At 34.8% G+C, this 17,808-nt stretch overlaps 1 protein-coding gene across 1 annotated transcript in view; it reads right to left on the bottom strand.

Moving 5' to 3' along the window:
• HtrA2 (HTRA2-related serine protease) overlaps positions 1–17,808 on the bottom strand; it is an 81,459-nt gene that overhangs the window by 60,041 nt on the left and 3,610 nt on the right. The window contains exons 2-3 of the mRNA XM_090414953.1: positions 15,816–16,017; positions 11,554–11,778 (exon numbers count right to left, since the gene is read on the bottom strand). Coding sequence (XP_090271079.1) covers positions 11,554–11,778; positions 15,816–16,017 — 427 coding nt within the window. The remainder of the gene's footprint in view (positions 1–11,553; positions 11,779–15,815; positions 16,018–17,808) is intronic.

The raw sequence follows: 17,808 nt of genomic DNA, 5'->3' as shown, positions 1-17,808 counted from the left end.
TCTCTCCTCTTCCTGTCAGCTGAACTCCAAAACCCACACCCTCGATCTATCCTCATAGGGAACATTCCACAGACCTGTCATCAGCTTGGTAGCTCATCTCTGAATCCTCTCTATCACCACCTCTCAATCACCAAGAAATGCAGGTGACCAAATCTCTGCACGGTAGTCAACATATGGCTGAATCATAGCCTTATAAAGAGGATAAAAACCTTTCTATCTTTTTCTATGAATTTGATACTCTATCCACCATCACCCCAGATCAGCCTCATCGATTTCCTGTAAATTAGTACCATCAATATGATATGGAGTGTGTAACCTTTTCATCCCAAAGTGCATTATCTTACATTTTACAACATTGAATTGGCAACCATTGTTCTTTGCCCACACTGCCAATTTATTTAAATCATCCTGTAAGATATCTACATCACTTATCAACTGTTGCCCTCCCTAGATTTACATCATTGGCACACAACTGAATATCTCTTCAAATCTTCCATTATATCATTAATGTACAAATTAAATAGTAGTGGTCCTAGTACAGAGCCCTGGGGCACTCTATTAGTCACCCTCAATCACTTTGATTCCACTCTACTGTACCACCCTCTGATGTCTATCTATCAGTCACCCCATTTGCTCCAACTTATGTAATAGTTTTCCATGCAGTATTCTGTTAAATAACTAGATCTTTTTTTGTTTATGATAATATTACCTCAACCATGCTTCAAAATTAACAATGTCTGATGGTCTTTATAAACTTTCATATTCATCCATTATCTATCCTACAGCATAGAAGCAAACCTATATTTGATTTATATCAAAAAAAAAAAAGAGAAAAAAAGTAATCATCAAACCACTATCGCATTACTCTCATCCAAGTTCTTTCAAAAGTAATGGAGGTCATCAATAATCAACCTCTTCACTCCATGAAGAATGACCAATATAAATCTGTCAACTTCAATGACAGAGAAATGCAGTGCTGTCTTATTTCTTGCAAGAGAGAGAGAGATAAGCTCTCTCTCTCTCTTTCATTCATCCTTTTACATATCAATGATCTCTAGCTGACTGAAATCCAATCCAAAATTTTGGTGCACTCTACTCCTCCTCATCTGACAAAACTTTCAGAATATCAACCTCAACAAGCCTAAATTCTAACTGCCAAGCTATTCTTCAATGCAGTTCTAGTAACTGTGTTAATTTCAATTCTAGAAAAACTCAATCCTACCTACTTTCTTATTAAAAACAAACCAAAATACACGATAACATAAGATTTCTCTTCTTGAATTTCCTCTGATTTTTCAATAATTTTAAAATAACTAATACTTTTTTTTTTTCGAACAAAGAATATAAATATATTTGGAATGGTAGAATATAATGAAGAGATACAGCACAATCAACATAATACAAGAGAAATGATGTATAAAACTATAAGAATTTATTAACAGAAAATAACAATGAAGAAATCAGCACTGATGTAGATAATTGACTATATCATTACTAATCAGAAACTAGCTCCATGTATAAGAGATGTACATGTTTACAGAGGAAATAAAATAAAGATCATGATTTAGTAGTTTCTAAAATAGAAATACAACAAAATGGAGAAAGGAAGTAAATAATAAAACACAATAAATAGAGCAAGTAAACAAAGGATATCTATTACACGAAGAAAGTATTAGAATACTATATCAATCATTATTAACAGATTACCTAAAAGAAGCCAAAATTAAGATATAGAAGAAGAATAAAAGTAAAACATTAAAAAGAAAAACACTAAAAATTTGGAACAATGATATAGAAAATGCAATAAAAGAAAGAAAGAAGAGAAATATCAAAACAAAACAAATATAGCTAAAGAATATAGTAAAGAAAGCTCACCACAATTCTTAGAATATTTATTAGTAAATACCTGCCATAGCATAATTGGAAGAACAGCGGAACATTGCACCCTTCGACTGGAAAAGACCTGGGTTCAATTCTAGTCATGACGAGAGGAATCCTTATATGGGCTTTTTCAGTCGAAGGTGAGTTTGCTGATCTCATAAGGTGGTAGCAGGGTTTTTCTCTCCTGGAAACTTAGGTTTTTCATCCCGCACACAGACAAATCGGCCTTTAGAACACACACAATTTACAGACAAAAAATACTGTTGGGTGATGATGGGCAATAGATGGCGTTGATGGTAGTAGTGTCTTAGTTGGAAATTTAAGTAGCAGTAGTGGAGAGGATGAGATGTATTTAGCGAAGTAGAGTAGTGTCCCTTCCACGATGAGTCCTTGGACTCCCTGGAGGTGTCGTGTAACAATAATAATAATGAAGATATACATACGTGTAGCAGTGGATTGGCAAACAAAGTAGGCCTGAGAAATTACTTAAGAATGGCCACAAATCCATTATTTTATATATATATTATTATTTTTTAACAAAGGAATTACTTTTTGACATAGCAGATATTTAGGACCATTCACACATCGGCATACAGGGATATTCCCAGTAGCCTGCTGAGCCAGATCATCCTTGTGTACATGGAAGACAAGATATATATTACAAAATATTATTATTATTTTGTGACACCTCCAAGGAGTCCAAAGACTCATCGAGGGAGGGCACCTACTTTACAGCTCTCAATCACTTCCATTTGTCTCCATCATGTACACCAACACCAGATATTAAGGAAATTAAATAATAAAGATAGAGATACAGCACAAATCAACATGCTACAACAGAAACAATGGACAGAACATTATAAGAATTTACAATTTGATCCAAATTTATTAACAAAAAATAATAATGAAGAAATTAGTACGGATGTAGAACTAATTAGATTGGAAAAACTAAAAGAAGCAATAAGGATATTAAAAAAACAGAAAATCAACTGGTAAATATTTGCATCAAAGATTCTAAGAGTTAATAACTGTTGGAAGAAATGTGAAGTTTCATCAAAAAGCTAAGGTTGTATAGATACTTAAGAAAGAAGATAGAGATAACTGTGGAAATTACAAAGGAATAAGTTTATTAAATACAGATTATAATGTATAGAGTAAAATTTTGAATAAAAAACTTAGAAATATTGCAAACAAATACCTTTCAGAAGAATAAAATGGTTTCAAAGATGGAAGATTATGTATAGATTATATCTATGTTTTAAAACACATTATTGAAAAAGATGAATTTAATTTGGAGAAGCATCTAGCCTTTATGAAAAAAGCTTTCTCATAAAATACACAGAAAAAATTATGCAGTATAATGAAAAAACAAGTAATCCATTACCTTTAGTATAGGCTATAAAAAGTTTATATAAAAAACATATAGTTACAATTTTATAAGAAATTAACAGAAGAGACCAAAATTAATCAAGCTGTAAGAGGGATGTAGGGTGTCTCCAACTCTATGCAATATATTTATTGATCAAATTATTAAAACATGGAACAAAACATAAGAACAATAAAACAAGGTATCCATTTAACAGAAGAACTGTTATAAATACAATGCAGTAAACAGATGATCAGGTTATATTACAAGACAATGAATCTAAACAGTAGAGTAGGAAATGATTACCAGACATTGAGAATTGTTTGGAGAAAATTTGGAGAAAAGAGTAAAGCATAAAACAATGGCAAGCATAAATTCACATGGGGAGAAGATGAAAGAAATAAAAGTTTTATCGATTAAGTTATTGTTGAGGGCAACGTTTTCCCACTGGTTCATGAGGACACAAGCATATACAGAGGATTTGAAAGTCTGGAAGTGATCATAATTTAGTTTTAAGTAGGATAAAAAAGAGCGTATAAGAAAATTTTAAAATAAATCAAAGTTGAAGAGCTTTCAGAGGTGAACTGTAGGCTAAAATACACAAATATTATTCAAGAAAAAATAAAAGAGTTTGAAAATAAGAACCACACATTGGCGATTCAGTGATAAATCAAGAAAACATTGATTGATTCAGCTAGAGAGGCATGTGGTGAGGTTGTTTTTTCAATAATCTGGAAATTATTGAAAAAAAGCTTAGAAATGAGGGAAAGAATACTGTAAAAAGGAATTAGAGATGATAAAGATGATATGAAAACTGAAGATAAAGCTATTCTAAATATATGGGATAATTACTATAAAAGATTGCTAAATGAAACAAGCAGTGCAAAACAGTAATAGAAAATATTCAAAATTAAGAATACATAATTAATACTTGAGGTAGAAAAAGCCATCAAAAACCTGTAATGTGGAAAATCAGCTACAGTAGCTGATACTCAACCAGAAATGCTCAAATGTGGAGATATAAAAGTTTTACAGTGGCTACAAAGCATGATTCAGAATGCCTGATCAAATGTTCAATTCTAGATTATTAGAGCAGAGCTCTCCCATCTATAAAAAGTGGAAATAAAACTGAATGTGAGAATTATAGAGGAATTCAGTTACGGTGTTCTGGTAAGATTTATGCAAGTATACTTAAGAAACAGTAAGAAAATTGTGGAAGGGAAGCTTGGAGAACAACAAGCTGGATTCAGGACCAAAAAGTAGCTGTCAGATTCAGATTTTCACTTTAAGACAAATAATTCAGAAATCATGGGAATATAATAAGATCTGTATTTAAGTTTTGTAGATCTGGAAAAGACATGACAAGGTGCCATGAGAAAAGCTGTTCAAAATACTACAGCTATATGGTGTAAATGGGACAATATATCGAGCAAATATATAGTCTATATCTGAACTGTAAGTCAGCTGTTAGACTTGAAGGAAGTACTGGTTTGTTAGTTGGTTTATGATTTATTGGCAGAAAAACAGCAAATGTCATACTGCATATAGTAAAGGTTACAGCAGTACACAAGGATTGAAGGAGATAGAGGAAGATGGTTTGATTTTAAATCAGGTGTCAGACGAGGGTACATCTAATCTTCACCATTATTCATTAGCTACATGAATCACATTATAAAGAAAAGTGGTACTGAATCTGATATAAAAATTGGAGATGTTAATCTCAGCTCTTCACTTTATGCAGGTGATATTATACTCCTAAATAAATCCAGTACAAGTCTGCAGGATTCCCTGAATAAATTGAATAACTTTTATAATAAATATCGTATGAAAATCAGCAATAAAAAGACAAAGACAATGAAAATAGCAGAAACATTCAATACATCCTGAATGGAGAACCTACAGAAAAAGTTAAACATTTCAACTATTTAGCTGAATTTTTGGTGAAGATGACAAAGTTAATATGGAAATAGACAACAGGATAAGTTGGTAAGATAGGAAGTCAACTGAAGAAATGTATAATGAACAAGAGAGAAATTAGTCAAAAGACTAAAGTAGCTGTATACAATACAGTATTGAAACCAATTTTAATTTATGAATCTAAGAGATGGGCTAAAAATAAAACACTTGATCAAAGACTGGAGACCACAGATATGAGAGCTCTGAGAAAGATTAAGGGAGTGAACAGATGGTATCAATGGCAGTATCATATTAAAAATGAGGATATTAGGAAAGAGCATGACGTTGTTAGTATTCAGGAATATGTTAGCAAAGTTAAATTCAGGTGGTATAGTACTTAAACAGGATGGGTGAGGAAAGGTTTAGCAAGGGTTCTTTGCCAGGATGGATGGCAGGAAAAAGGCCAAGAGGAAGACCAAAGTCTAGGTGGACTGCTATAGTAAAAAGTGCCTTAGAAGATAGAAATATAAGATCTAATATGCTGGAGTCTTGACAGATAACAGATTAATTTGGAGGAAAATTATCAATAGGAAGTTAGTAATGATGTAACTTTTCTGTGTAGTACTATCATAATAACATCCTGACAAATATCTCCTGAGGGTACTTTTTAGGAATTTGATGATGACAATAAAGATTATCTTCAAAAATCAGTTTATGAATTAAATAAAATAACCAATAAATAAAATAGCCAAATATATATCATCATCATCATCATCTTCTTTATACCCTCTTTTACCTTGCGGTGTCAAGGGTCCATTGATCATCGGACCTCAATCCGTTTACAGGATAAGGTGGTCAGCCCTATGCCCCGGTATATCCTATGGCCTGTAGTGTTAAGTTCTCAAGGCCAGTTCGCCTGTTTTGCGGGATGAAAAACCCCAGAATAAACTGAGGAAAAAACCCTGCTGTCCATGCCCAAGACTGGCTAACTTGGCTATGGCTGAGGAAGTCCTTCAGCTCCTCACGTCACCGACGGGAATCGAACCTAGGACACTCCTTCCCCAGGCATATGGTTGTGAAGTGCATAGCCACTAGGCTAACCGCGCGGACCCAAATATATATAGGCAGCAGAAATAAGATTTTAAACAACAATTAAAGAATGCACAAAATTAGCCATATAAACTAGGTATTTACAACTTATATGAAAAGATCATATAATAGAAATAGAGAGAAATGTAAAGAATATTTACAGGATGGAAAGAAATCGACTATAAAAAGAAGTGGATAAATATAGACCAAAGGGAAAATAAGAAAAAAAAAAGAGAGAGAAAGTGACCACCTGTAAGATGGAAAGACCAGTGAAGCCAAAACAGGCAAATGCCTAATTCTTGATGAGAACAATTTCACTTGATCTTTAATCTCTCTTGGCATACATATTACAACTATTGTCTCCTCGGCATCCAAAAAATTAGTTTTTCACTTTTTTTTTTCAAAGCGTTACTTTACCTCTTAATAGCTGTTAAATCTGTACATATCACAACTCCATTCAAACTTTGAATACATTTCTCATTTTAGCACAGTGTTCCTAAGAGCTCACTAAAAATACTTGACTTGGTAGAAGAGAATAATTAGTTTGATTAATCATCATTCTTTCTTTCTCCCTCTCCACTCTTTCAGAGAGATATTCAATTTTTCTACTGCTTGCATTTTCTGCAAATATTTTCATGGTCACTATTCATCGCAATTTGGCATCCGTAATTCATCCCCTATCCTCTATATATATCTTAATATGTGCAGCAGCAGTTCAACACTCCAAACTAAAGAACAAATTTTTTTCCACTTTATTCATTCCTTCCAATGCTTCTTTTGTAACAGCCTATCCTGCTATGCATTTCTTAAAGAATACAATCTACACGTATTCAAATTAACCTCAACAAGTTTCTTATCTCCTCAACTTTCTGCTCCTCCATGGTTACTAATATACTAAGGCTAAATAACTCCTTGTGTGGAGTTACCATAAAAAATAAAAGTAAAAAATGGAGGTGTGACAAGCATTGTGTGAATAATGTTAATGGTTCATGGGGGTTGCCTGCCTGTATAATATCTCCAGCATTTTCTAGAGCAAACACATTACACCATCCTCAAAAAAAAAATTGTTCTTTTCCACTCATCTCACCCAAAAAAAAGTTTGTTATAGCAGAAGGTTTGCTTTAGTGAATTTCACAAACTTTCACAAAGTGAAAATCAAAACCTCACCCAACCTGCCATCACATTTGGAGTGCAATGAAAGTCCCTAAAAATGCCTTATGCTATCTAGAAGAAGACACTCTTGCTAAAAGATAACCCACTCTTACAGACTCCACCGCTTTCTCATAGATGATAGATGTTTGGACCCTGAAATGAGTTCTGAAAAGAGCCCTCCATGACATGCAATGAACAACCAGAGAGAGAGAGAGAGAGAGAGAGAGAGGGAGGAGAAGCTAGCAATCCAATCAAAAAGAGCAGGAGAGAGAGACCATAAGATGGTAGTTTGACATGATCAAATGCTTTTGAAATACCAAAAACAACTACATAGGTTCCTCCAAATCTTTCCATGGCCTATGTCCAGAGATGGTAAGGTTAGTGACAAGGTCTGCTGTAGAACAAGAATGCCATAATCCATGCTGGTAATTAACTGATACATCTCTAGGTAGTGAAGAATGCTGGTTGTTGATGACCTTCTCCATCACTTTCATGTGTCCAGAGATGAGAGGACAATGGAATGTTAGTTTGATGGATGACTTTTATCTCCCTTTTTTTAAGGAGAGGATGAAAATGATTGCTTCCATGTTGTTGAATAGATGCTGGATGAGTATAGCATCTAGGATAAGATATAGGTGTTAATTAACACCTTATAAAGGTGTTAATTCTGGAGCCCAACTGAAGAGATGCCATTTGGACAAGTAAAATTATTAGTATCAAGAATAATAGTATTTTTCTTTTGTTCTGGTGAAAGATCAGAGGAGACATGGTGTAAAAGCTTGGGTTGTAATGTAGGTCAAATGAGAAGCTGCAGTTTTTGATTTGAACCACTGAATGCATTGTAGGAGGTGATTTGCCTTGGTTGTCTATAGAAGTTGGAGGAAAACCCTAATGACAAGAGGTCTGGCGTTATCCTTGAGTGATATTACCACATTTATCATCAGGAAAGACTTTACACTCAAAAGCCTTAGCAAGGGATCAGAAGGTGAAATGCCAGTTGAGCAAGAGACAAGCTTATTGCATTTGGGCCCTATGAAGTCTGCTTTGGATTTGTTGATGATCTTCTTACACTTGTCTTGGACTGTAGTGTAAGCTGAATGAGAGGCAGGAGTTTTTTACTTGAACCACTAAATGAATGCTGAATTTTAATCAAGGACTGTGGTATATTTTTTATATAAGTACTAGCGGGGGCTATGCCCCCTGCCACCCAACCCCACATGTTCCGGAGTGGAAGGAGGTTCTCCTTGAATTCTGAGGACTCGGAAAAGGGGGGATCTCACCCCATACGGCATAGGGGGGTAACTTCCGTAGGGAGTCCCACCACCTACGGAAGTTAGTAATGATGTAAAATTTACATCATTACTAACTTCCTATCTACAATTTTCCTCCAAATCAGTCTGTTACTTGTCAAGACTCCAACATTATCAAACCTTATATTTCTATCGTCTAAGGCACTTTGTACCATATCAATCCACCTATATCTTGGTCTTCCTCTGGGACGTTTTCCTGCCAACCTGGCAGAGAACACTTGTTTTGCTAATCTTTCTTCGCCCATTCTGTTTAAGTGACTATACCGACCATACCACCTGAGATTAGCTCTGCTAACGCATTCCTGGATGCTGACAATGTCAAGTTCTTTCCTAATATCCTCATTTTTAATATGATATTGCCATTGATGCCATCTGTTCATGCCTCTAATCTTTCCCAGGACTCTCATATCTGCAGTTTCTAGTCTTTGGTCAAGTGTTTTACTTCTGACCCAGCTCTCAGATCCATAAGTTAAAACTGGTTTGAACACTGTCTTGTATAGAGCTAATTTAGTGTTCCAACTAATTTCTCTCTTATTCCATATGAATTTATTCAATTGACTGCCTACCATACCAGTTTTGTTGATTCTGCTGTCAATTTCCATATTTAATTTACCATCTTCAGTAAAAATCGTGCCTAAGTAGCTGAAATGTTTTACTTGTTCCACAGGTTCCCCATTCACAACACAGTCGACATTTTCAGCAATTCTACCTATTTTCATTGTCTTTGTCTTTTTAATGCTGACCTTCATACCATATCTATTACAACAGTTATTCAATTTAGTCAGGGAATCTTGCAAACTTGTAGCAGATTTATTTCGAAGTATAACATCGTCTGCATAAAGCAAAAGAGCTGACATTAACATCTCCAATTCTGATATCACGTTTAATACCACTTTCCTTCATAATGTAATCCATATAGATAATGAATAACAGAGGAGATAATATACATCCTTGTCTCACACCAGATTTAACATTAAACCATCTTCCTGTACTTCCTTCAATTCTAACTGTTGACTTACAACTCAAATAAAGACTAAGTATTGCTTGATATAACGTCCCATTGACAACACATAACTGTAGCATTTTGAATAGCTTCTTTCTTGGCACCTTGTCATAAGTCTTTTCTAGATTTACAAAACTTAAATACAAATCTTTGTCATATTTCCATGATTTTTTTCGTATTTCCACGAATATCAACTATCTGTCATAAAGTGAAAATCTGATCCTGACAGCCTCTATTTGGCCTGAATCCAGCTTGTTCTTCCTCACCAAGCTTCTCTTCCACAATCCTTCTCAACCATTTCTCAAGTATACTTGCATATATCTTACCAGGAACACTCAGTAGAAAAATAAATACCTCATTCAGTTTTATTTCCCTTTTTATATATGGGTACTATGAGAGCTCTACTCCAATCATCGGGAATTCGTCCCTCTGTTCGGGCTTTCTGAACTATGCAGTGCAGCCACTGTAAGTATATATACTTCAGCATTTATATGGTGGTATTTTATAACATAAAATACTACCATATACTTCAGCATTTCTGGTCGACTATCATCTACTCCTGCTGCCTTTCCACATTTCAAGCCTTTGATGGCTTTTTCTACTTCAAGTATGGATATGTATTCCTGACTGTATGCCTGTTGAGTGTTTTTTACCACTGTGCTCTCACTGCTTGTTTCATTTAGCAATTTTTCGAAGTAATTACTCCATACTTCGAGGATATCTTTTTCTCCTGTTTTCATTTCATCTTTATCATCTCTAATTTCTTTTACAGCACTCTTTCCTCCATTTCTAAGCTTCTTCAACAACCTCCAGAATATCTTACCACCTTCTTGATATTTATTTTCTATGTTCTTGCCAAAGTCCTCCCATGACTTTTGTTTAGCTAGTTTCACACAGTGTTAGTATTATTAATTTTTATTTCAATTAACAGAAATTAAACATGAAAAGAGGTGTAGAAACACTGGAGGTCATATATAGTCTGTGCCTGCACAGGAGGAGTTTGATCTGTGGAAAAAAAATACTTAATGTCATGGTCAGAATTCCCAAGAGGAGAGTCAACATCTACAGGGTATTTGGAGGGATAGCTAGTTAAGAAAAAGTCCAGTGTTGGAAGTAAGATGAATATCATCTATATTCTGGTTTGCAGGGTAACAAATCGGGTTATATTATGACTGAGAGCAAATGATTCAACTTCTTTTCCAGTGTGATCTGTAAAGTCAGAGAAGGGAAACTAGTTTGTGTTTAAACTAGGAGAATGGTAAAAGCAATACAGTGGGATAATGATATCTTGAGCCAGAGCAGCTCAAAGAGCAGAGATTCCAGATTTGATAACCTTTAGTAAGGAAATGTCCAATTTGTCCAAAATGTATTGAGGCTACCGATGTTGGTGAAATGAATATGGAAGTGCTTTTTATTGAATGAAATCTTTATTTTAGATTTTTTTTTGGTATAATATTGTTATTTAAAAATTGTTTGTTGTACTGTCCATATTTTTTTTGTGTTTTTGTTGCTCTTCCTTGTGGGTAATTTTTTGATACCTACAGTGGCACCAGTATCTGTTTTAGTTATTGTTCATGGTTGAATTAATGGGAGAAAATTAAAGAGCAGGGGCATACAGCAAAGGTCAAGGACTTCTTATAGCAACTGGTCTGTAGAAACTGCTTTACTGCTGTATTCTCAAAATGAAGGTGTTGCTGGCCTGCAACTGCATGTGATAAGAAAGTGGAGGACAGGTATACTGAAGTTCAAAATTTACTTCATAACTGCCCTATAGAAAAAAAATTATACTTGCTACAAACAACTTTCTCTAACATGACTGAAGTATGTTAATTTCCAAAATGCATTAAATTACATACCAAGTTAACTAGAGGTCCACCAGAATTTCCTACATTGATGGCAGCATCAGTCTGGATATATTCCATTTTTCTACGTAATCCTAACTCCTGGCTATCCCGATGTACAGAGCTGATGACACCGGCTGTAATAGTATGGCTCAATGTTAGAGGATTACCAACAGCAACGACAAATTCACCTGGTCGTACAGCATTTGATTCACCCAAAGGCAGAACAGGTAAGTTTTTCTAAAAAAAAAAAAAATAATAATAATAATAATAATAATAAAAAAAAAAAAATATATATATATATATATATAAATAAAAAAAAAAAAATATATATATTCAAAAATGATTGAAAGTAATAAAACATAAGCTAAAAAGTCCTCATGTAAAATATACACCTCATGCAGGTGTATATTTTAGTAACTTTGCCATTCTGATTTTTCCAATTAAAATAACACTTAGATCTAACTGGCCCAGTATAATTAACATTATATTGATTCTAAGGATGAAGTTGTCACAGAAAGTATATTCTTGATTAATCCTTAATTCAAGTGTAAACAAACTTTATCATATCAAATGCCTTAGTATCCCATAATACAAAGCATATTTCCTTTCAGAATGTGTATGAGCATATGTCTAGTATCTTCAGAACTAGATCACTTGTATACAGAGGCTGATGCCTTCGTATCAATTGCCTTAGTATCCTATAAAGCACGCTTCCTTTCAGATGCATATAATCCTATGCATTATGGGAGGGTCCCTACTGAGACTAGTTTTTACCCTTATTGAGGTCACATAAATTGGATCCAGACCCAGAAAGATATCAAGGTTGGAACTTGGAACTTCTTTGGGTGATGGACCGAGTCCTTGACTCTTCATCCATTCATCTGAATTTTAGTTTGTGGGTGAGGGAATTATTGTGGTTAATTACCCGCTCTTTGTGAGCATTTTATAATGCATTAGCTTTCTCCTACAATGAAGGATTTTGGTTTTCTGTGTTTGAAGCGACCTGAGGACTTGTAGTCTGCTATCTGTTGAATTAATTGATTTGGGTGATTATCTGTGACTGTGAAGAATTTTTCTGCAATGCCTATCATATAGGTCTTGATATCTAGAAGGTTGGCTTCTCGGTGTAATTGGAGGTTTCTGATGAACCAAGGGACATTAAATGCTATTCTCAGACATTTATTCTGGATTGTTTGTAGTCTTTGAATGTTTCATTTAGTCGTGTGTCCCCAGGGGGGTGAGGCGTAAGTTAGTTGAGGTCAAGTTATTGATTTGTAGAGGAGAATTTTGTTGTTTATGTTTAGGAAGCTGTTCCTATTCAAGCTGTGCTGTAGTCTAGGAGATACTATTTATGTGTGTCTTGAAGTTTAGGCATTTATCAAGCATAACTCCTAGATATTTGGTTGAGTTATGTCAAGGGATGGTTTTTCCAAACATTTATATGGTTGTGTTTGGGTCTGCTTTACATCTGGTAAATAGTATTATGCAGCTTTTCCCTGGGTTGATTGATATACGTCATTTACTGTACCAATTCTCTAATACGTTGATTGCTATCGGCAGCTTGTTTATGGCCAGTTGAGGACGGAGTGACCTTGCTATGATAATCGTGTCATCCGCATAGAGGGCAGTGATGGATGGGGATAACTTGGGGAGATCTGCCACGTGTATGGAGAAGAATACGGGAGATAGCAGAAAGCCTCGAGGGACTCCAGCCGTAATTCTTCTTGCAGTGGATCTGACTCTATTGATTTTTATTCTGAATTTTCTGTTGTTCAGATATGATTTAATGAGAACTAGTGGTAATGGGATTCCTGCTTGATGTAGTCTGAAAATTAGTCCATAATGCCAAATTCTATCAAATGCCTGAGTTATGTCCAGGAAGACTGCACCTGAGTGTTGGTGCCATTCATAACCTTGGGTGATGATGTATTCAATGACTCTATAAATTTAAAGAGTTGTGGAGTGATGTTTCCTAAAGCTGAACTGCTCATCTTGTATGACGTGGTTTTTCATGTTGGAGGCTTAATGGATTTTTTACAACACTCAAAAAGAATTAAAATAGAATTTAATACTTCTTATATTTCGTCCTAGTCACTAGGACATCTACAGAGATTACAAAAACAATTAATGTAACATGCACACAAATATCATACAATACTAAGCCCAACCACGTGGATGACACTAAAGTCACCCATGTGGTTGGGTGAAGTTCTTAGAAGCAGCAGCAGCTCTCAAAAACCAACCAAATCTTAATAAATACGGTTGCATTAAGCTTCCGAAGATTTGGGAAACACTCACCACCAGAGGTCCCACCTTACATTCCAGGCCACCTACTACCGCCCTTAGAGGGCACTCCACCTAGATAGGACTTTAGTGTCACCCACGTGGTTGGGCTTAGTATTGTATGATATTTGTGTGCATGTTACATTAATTGTTTTTGTAATCCCCATAGATGTCCTAGTGACTAGGACGAAATATAGGAAGTATTAAATTCTATTTTAATTCTTTTTGAGTGTTGTAAAAAATCCATTAAGCCTCCAACATGATGTCCTCACAGCACTTAAGCCTCTACACACGAAGTATGACATGGTTGTTATCTGCTGCCTCTTGAATCCAGTGAGTATAGCATGTTCGGCTATCTTACCTAGACAAGATAGGAGGCTGATTGGTCCATAATTCTGAGGAAACTGGTCCAGGTTTTGGAATTAGGAAGCTCTATGCATACGGCTGACTTTAGTAAGTCTGACGTAATTTCATCTGTTGTAATTGATTGTATTACCCCTCTGAGCACAACTTTGAGGTTCTTTTCACTACTGAGGGCAAATGTATGGTAGGGAGGGTTGCTATTATCCAGTAATTTGGTTAGTTTTCTGTAATCGGTAGAAGTTTTTGGTTAGATGCAAATTCCTTCTTCTGTATTGGTGGCTTTCCTAAATGATATTTCTAGTGTTCGGAGTTAAGTGACAACTGATATCCAGTAATTTTTCTTTTAGGATTACTGGGTGTATTCTTTCTTTTGAATTTGTATTATTATCAGTCTCCATTTCTACTGGTTTGGGTGTTTCTCTAGTAACAGAGATTTTTCTTTTCTTATTTTTAACAGTTTGGAATTCTTCCTGCATGTCGGCTGTATCCAATATATGGTGGACATTGCTTTGGAATATTGCCACATCCTCAGGATCTAGTGACTGCCCCAAGTTCCGCTGTCCAATGGCGTCATGTTCTCATGGTGTTGGTTTTCCAGACTGTCGTCTGTGACGATTGCGTGGGGAAAACGTGTCATACAGTTTTACTTTTCCTGGCTAGTTATTATTAAGTATTTCACCTAATCAGATAAATTCCCGATATACATCATTGAATTTTGTTTCATCTATTAGTTTTTCCATGTCTATTAATGTCAAGTATCAAAGCTATAAGTTTGAGAAGTGGGTCCTAGAACCCAAATGTGAAATCCCGTAGATAAAATCGATGATCTACCAGCAAAGAAAAGATCCCACAGTCCCGAAGGGCTGCCAGCAAGACCGAGCATTAGAAAAAATGCACAAAGTAACGGTGGAAGAGTCGTGATTTTCACTAGGCTTCAGCTAGAGCTTTCTAGAAATCAAACAGCCACCACTGGTCCTCTTTTTGGGTGGGGCTTACACAGCCATTGACCTCATTCACATTTCATGCAGAGGGGGAAGAAAGTAGAAATTCGAGCTGGGATGGAGTCCATGCAATGCAAAAAACATGAAACGCCACTGAAATCAGATGAAGTTATCTAGCAGAAAGAAATGAACACATCTGATCTCATCAAATGCCTAAATCCCTTTATTCCAGATACCAAGGTTGAATTAATGCCAAAGTCATATATTTTTCATATACAAGTAGTATAAAGGTGCATCATCTTATTATTAAAATACTCTGGGTTATAGCTGTAGAAAGTTTTTTCACTTGGTTACAAAGTTATACTTACCAAGAAATAATATTCTTGATTAATTTTTAATTCAAGTGCAAGAAAAAGTTTGCGAGTCAATTATCCTACTAAGAGGCAGATGACTAAGGGTCATCTGCCTCTACATACAAGTGGCCCAGTTGTGAAGATACTTAATTCAAGTGTAAGTAAACAAAGTTTACTTACACTTGGATTAAGGATTAATCAAGAATATAATTTCTTGGAAAGTATAATTGACAAAGCTGCCATTAGAGCTATATTTCAGTAAATTAATTATAACTAATACTAAATGATGATCACATAAAAAAAAAGCCATTTTATAATATGAAAGGTAACTTACAGCATTAATTCTAACCGTAGCAAGATCTGTTTCTTGATCTATATCTTCTACAATTCCTTCAAACACTCGGCCATCAAAGAGCTTGACTGTTACTTGGGATTTTTGAGCTACTACATGGGCATTAGTTAATATCAGCCCATCTGAAGCAACAAGGAAACCTGAACCATTTGATACTGGCATAATTCTGTTTGTCAAAGGATGTCTAAAATAATAATAAGAATTTTTATATATATGCTTGCAAAGTCAGTTCAGATTTTAAACATTATTACTTAACAATTAACAACAAGGTTAATAAAAGAACTCTTAGTTAAAAATCAAATCATAATTCCATAAAACCCTTTTCATTTCAGCCTGTTCCTAATAATAATTCATGTAACATCTAGAAATTAAGAGAAACAGATAATGAGGTAACTTTGAAAGGTATTCAGATTGAATGTATATTTCAATGTCAATATGTTCAACATGTTTGTAATGTCAGCAGAAATTGCCATGAAAATAAACAAGTTTAGTTTCATGGCAATTTATGGAATGTCTGATATAAAGCAAAATGTTTGCCATATTAAATTTTGTTTTAAAAAGGCAACAAAGCAGCCAGTAAAATATGATTTATAAAAACTAACATATGGGGACTACTGGAATATTAATCTTAGAGTGGTTCTGCTGATTTAAAGAGGCAAAAGATAAAATTTAAAAGTGATCCATGTAGCGGCTGTTTGTTGTTTAAACTACATCGATCATCTTTACATGCGATTAGCTAACTCATCTTTAGCTGAAATGTCAATACTCCTCTTACTACAATGTGAATTGCACCAAAGTTTGTCAACCAGTGTCATCATTACTGACTGCGATATCTGTACTCTAGAAAACTCACTGTATGATTCAGTTTGAAATGACTGAAATCTTCTGAATGCTTGTGTGATTCAATTTTAATCAAAGATTTGGAAAAGAACTAATGTCAGCAAATGCATTGTTTAGGCCAAAAACGGAATATCTTATGTATGTTTGTTGTTTTGCCTTCATGTTTGCTGTTTTGATCAAAATCTAGTTTTCTATGAAATATTTTGAAAATTTAATATACTTACTCAATGAATTTAATACTGCGGAAAGGCAGAAATTTGTTAACATTGGATTTGAAAACCTGTGAATTATACTATTTAGCAAATACATTAGAAAGGAAACCATTCCAAATGCTGTAGAAGGAAAGAATGAAGAAGAAAATTTAAGTTTGAAGATAATGTTAAATAACTCCTGCATGTTTTAGATTTAAAGGGGGACTGACGCTGAAATTACCAATGCACTTCTGATGAATGACCACCGAAATACACTAGTTCCATAAATTAAGGAATAAAGAGAAAAATCGCAATAACTCAAAAACTGTATAATGAATTTTTATACAATTTAGTGAAAAACAGAATGATATTGTGTGTAAAAGAAACACCCAAATAATTGTAAATGTAAATAAATAATTTAATTCAGTACCAAATGAATACATGGAGACAATGGTCAAAAACAAAAGGTCAAAATGAAATTTTCAAAGTGTCCTCAATAAGGAATATGCCCCCCCCCACACACACACACAGTAATACAGTGCTCACAATGATATTTCATACTGTTTATAATAGCATCCACTAGCTCAAGTTGGTAATAACAACCACTGCTCCTGCAAAACTCTACTAAGTCTTTCAAAGTTTTGGTTTGATTTGATTTTTTTTTTTTAATGGCACAAAGACATCAAGGGTCATACTGCACCAGGACACAGGTCACAACAGTACATATGGTAAATGGTTAGTAGGACAATCACAAACATCCACATCCTTGGCAGGATTCAAACCCCCAGCCTCTTGGCTGGAGAGCAGATATGCTAGCCACTCAGCCAAATTTTTGGAGAGGGATTTGAGAGCCACAACACATCTACATAGAACATCCCAGACATACTCAATAGGATAAAGGTCAGGAGACTTGGCTGGCCAATCCATACGTATGATAGTCTCTT

This window comes from Typopeltis vanoorti, chromosome 26 (genome assembly GCF_054136105.1).
Source record: "Typopeltis vanoorti isolate ZY-2024b chromosome 26, IOZ_Tvanoo_1.0, whole genome shotgun sequence".
Taxonomy (NCBI): Eukaryota; Metazoa; Arthropoda; class Arachnida; order Uropygi; family Thelyphonidae; genus Typopeltis; species Typopeltis vanoorti.
The sequence above is the reverse complement of the archived record's forward strand: the minus strand, read 5'-3'. Positions and strand labels throughout refer to the sequence as shown.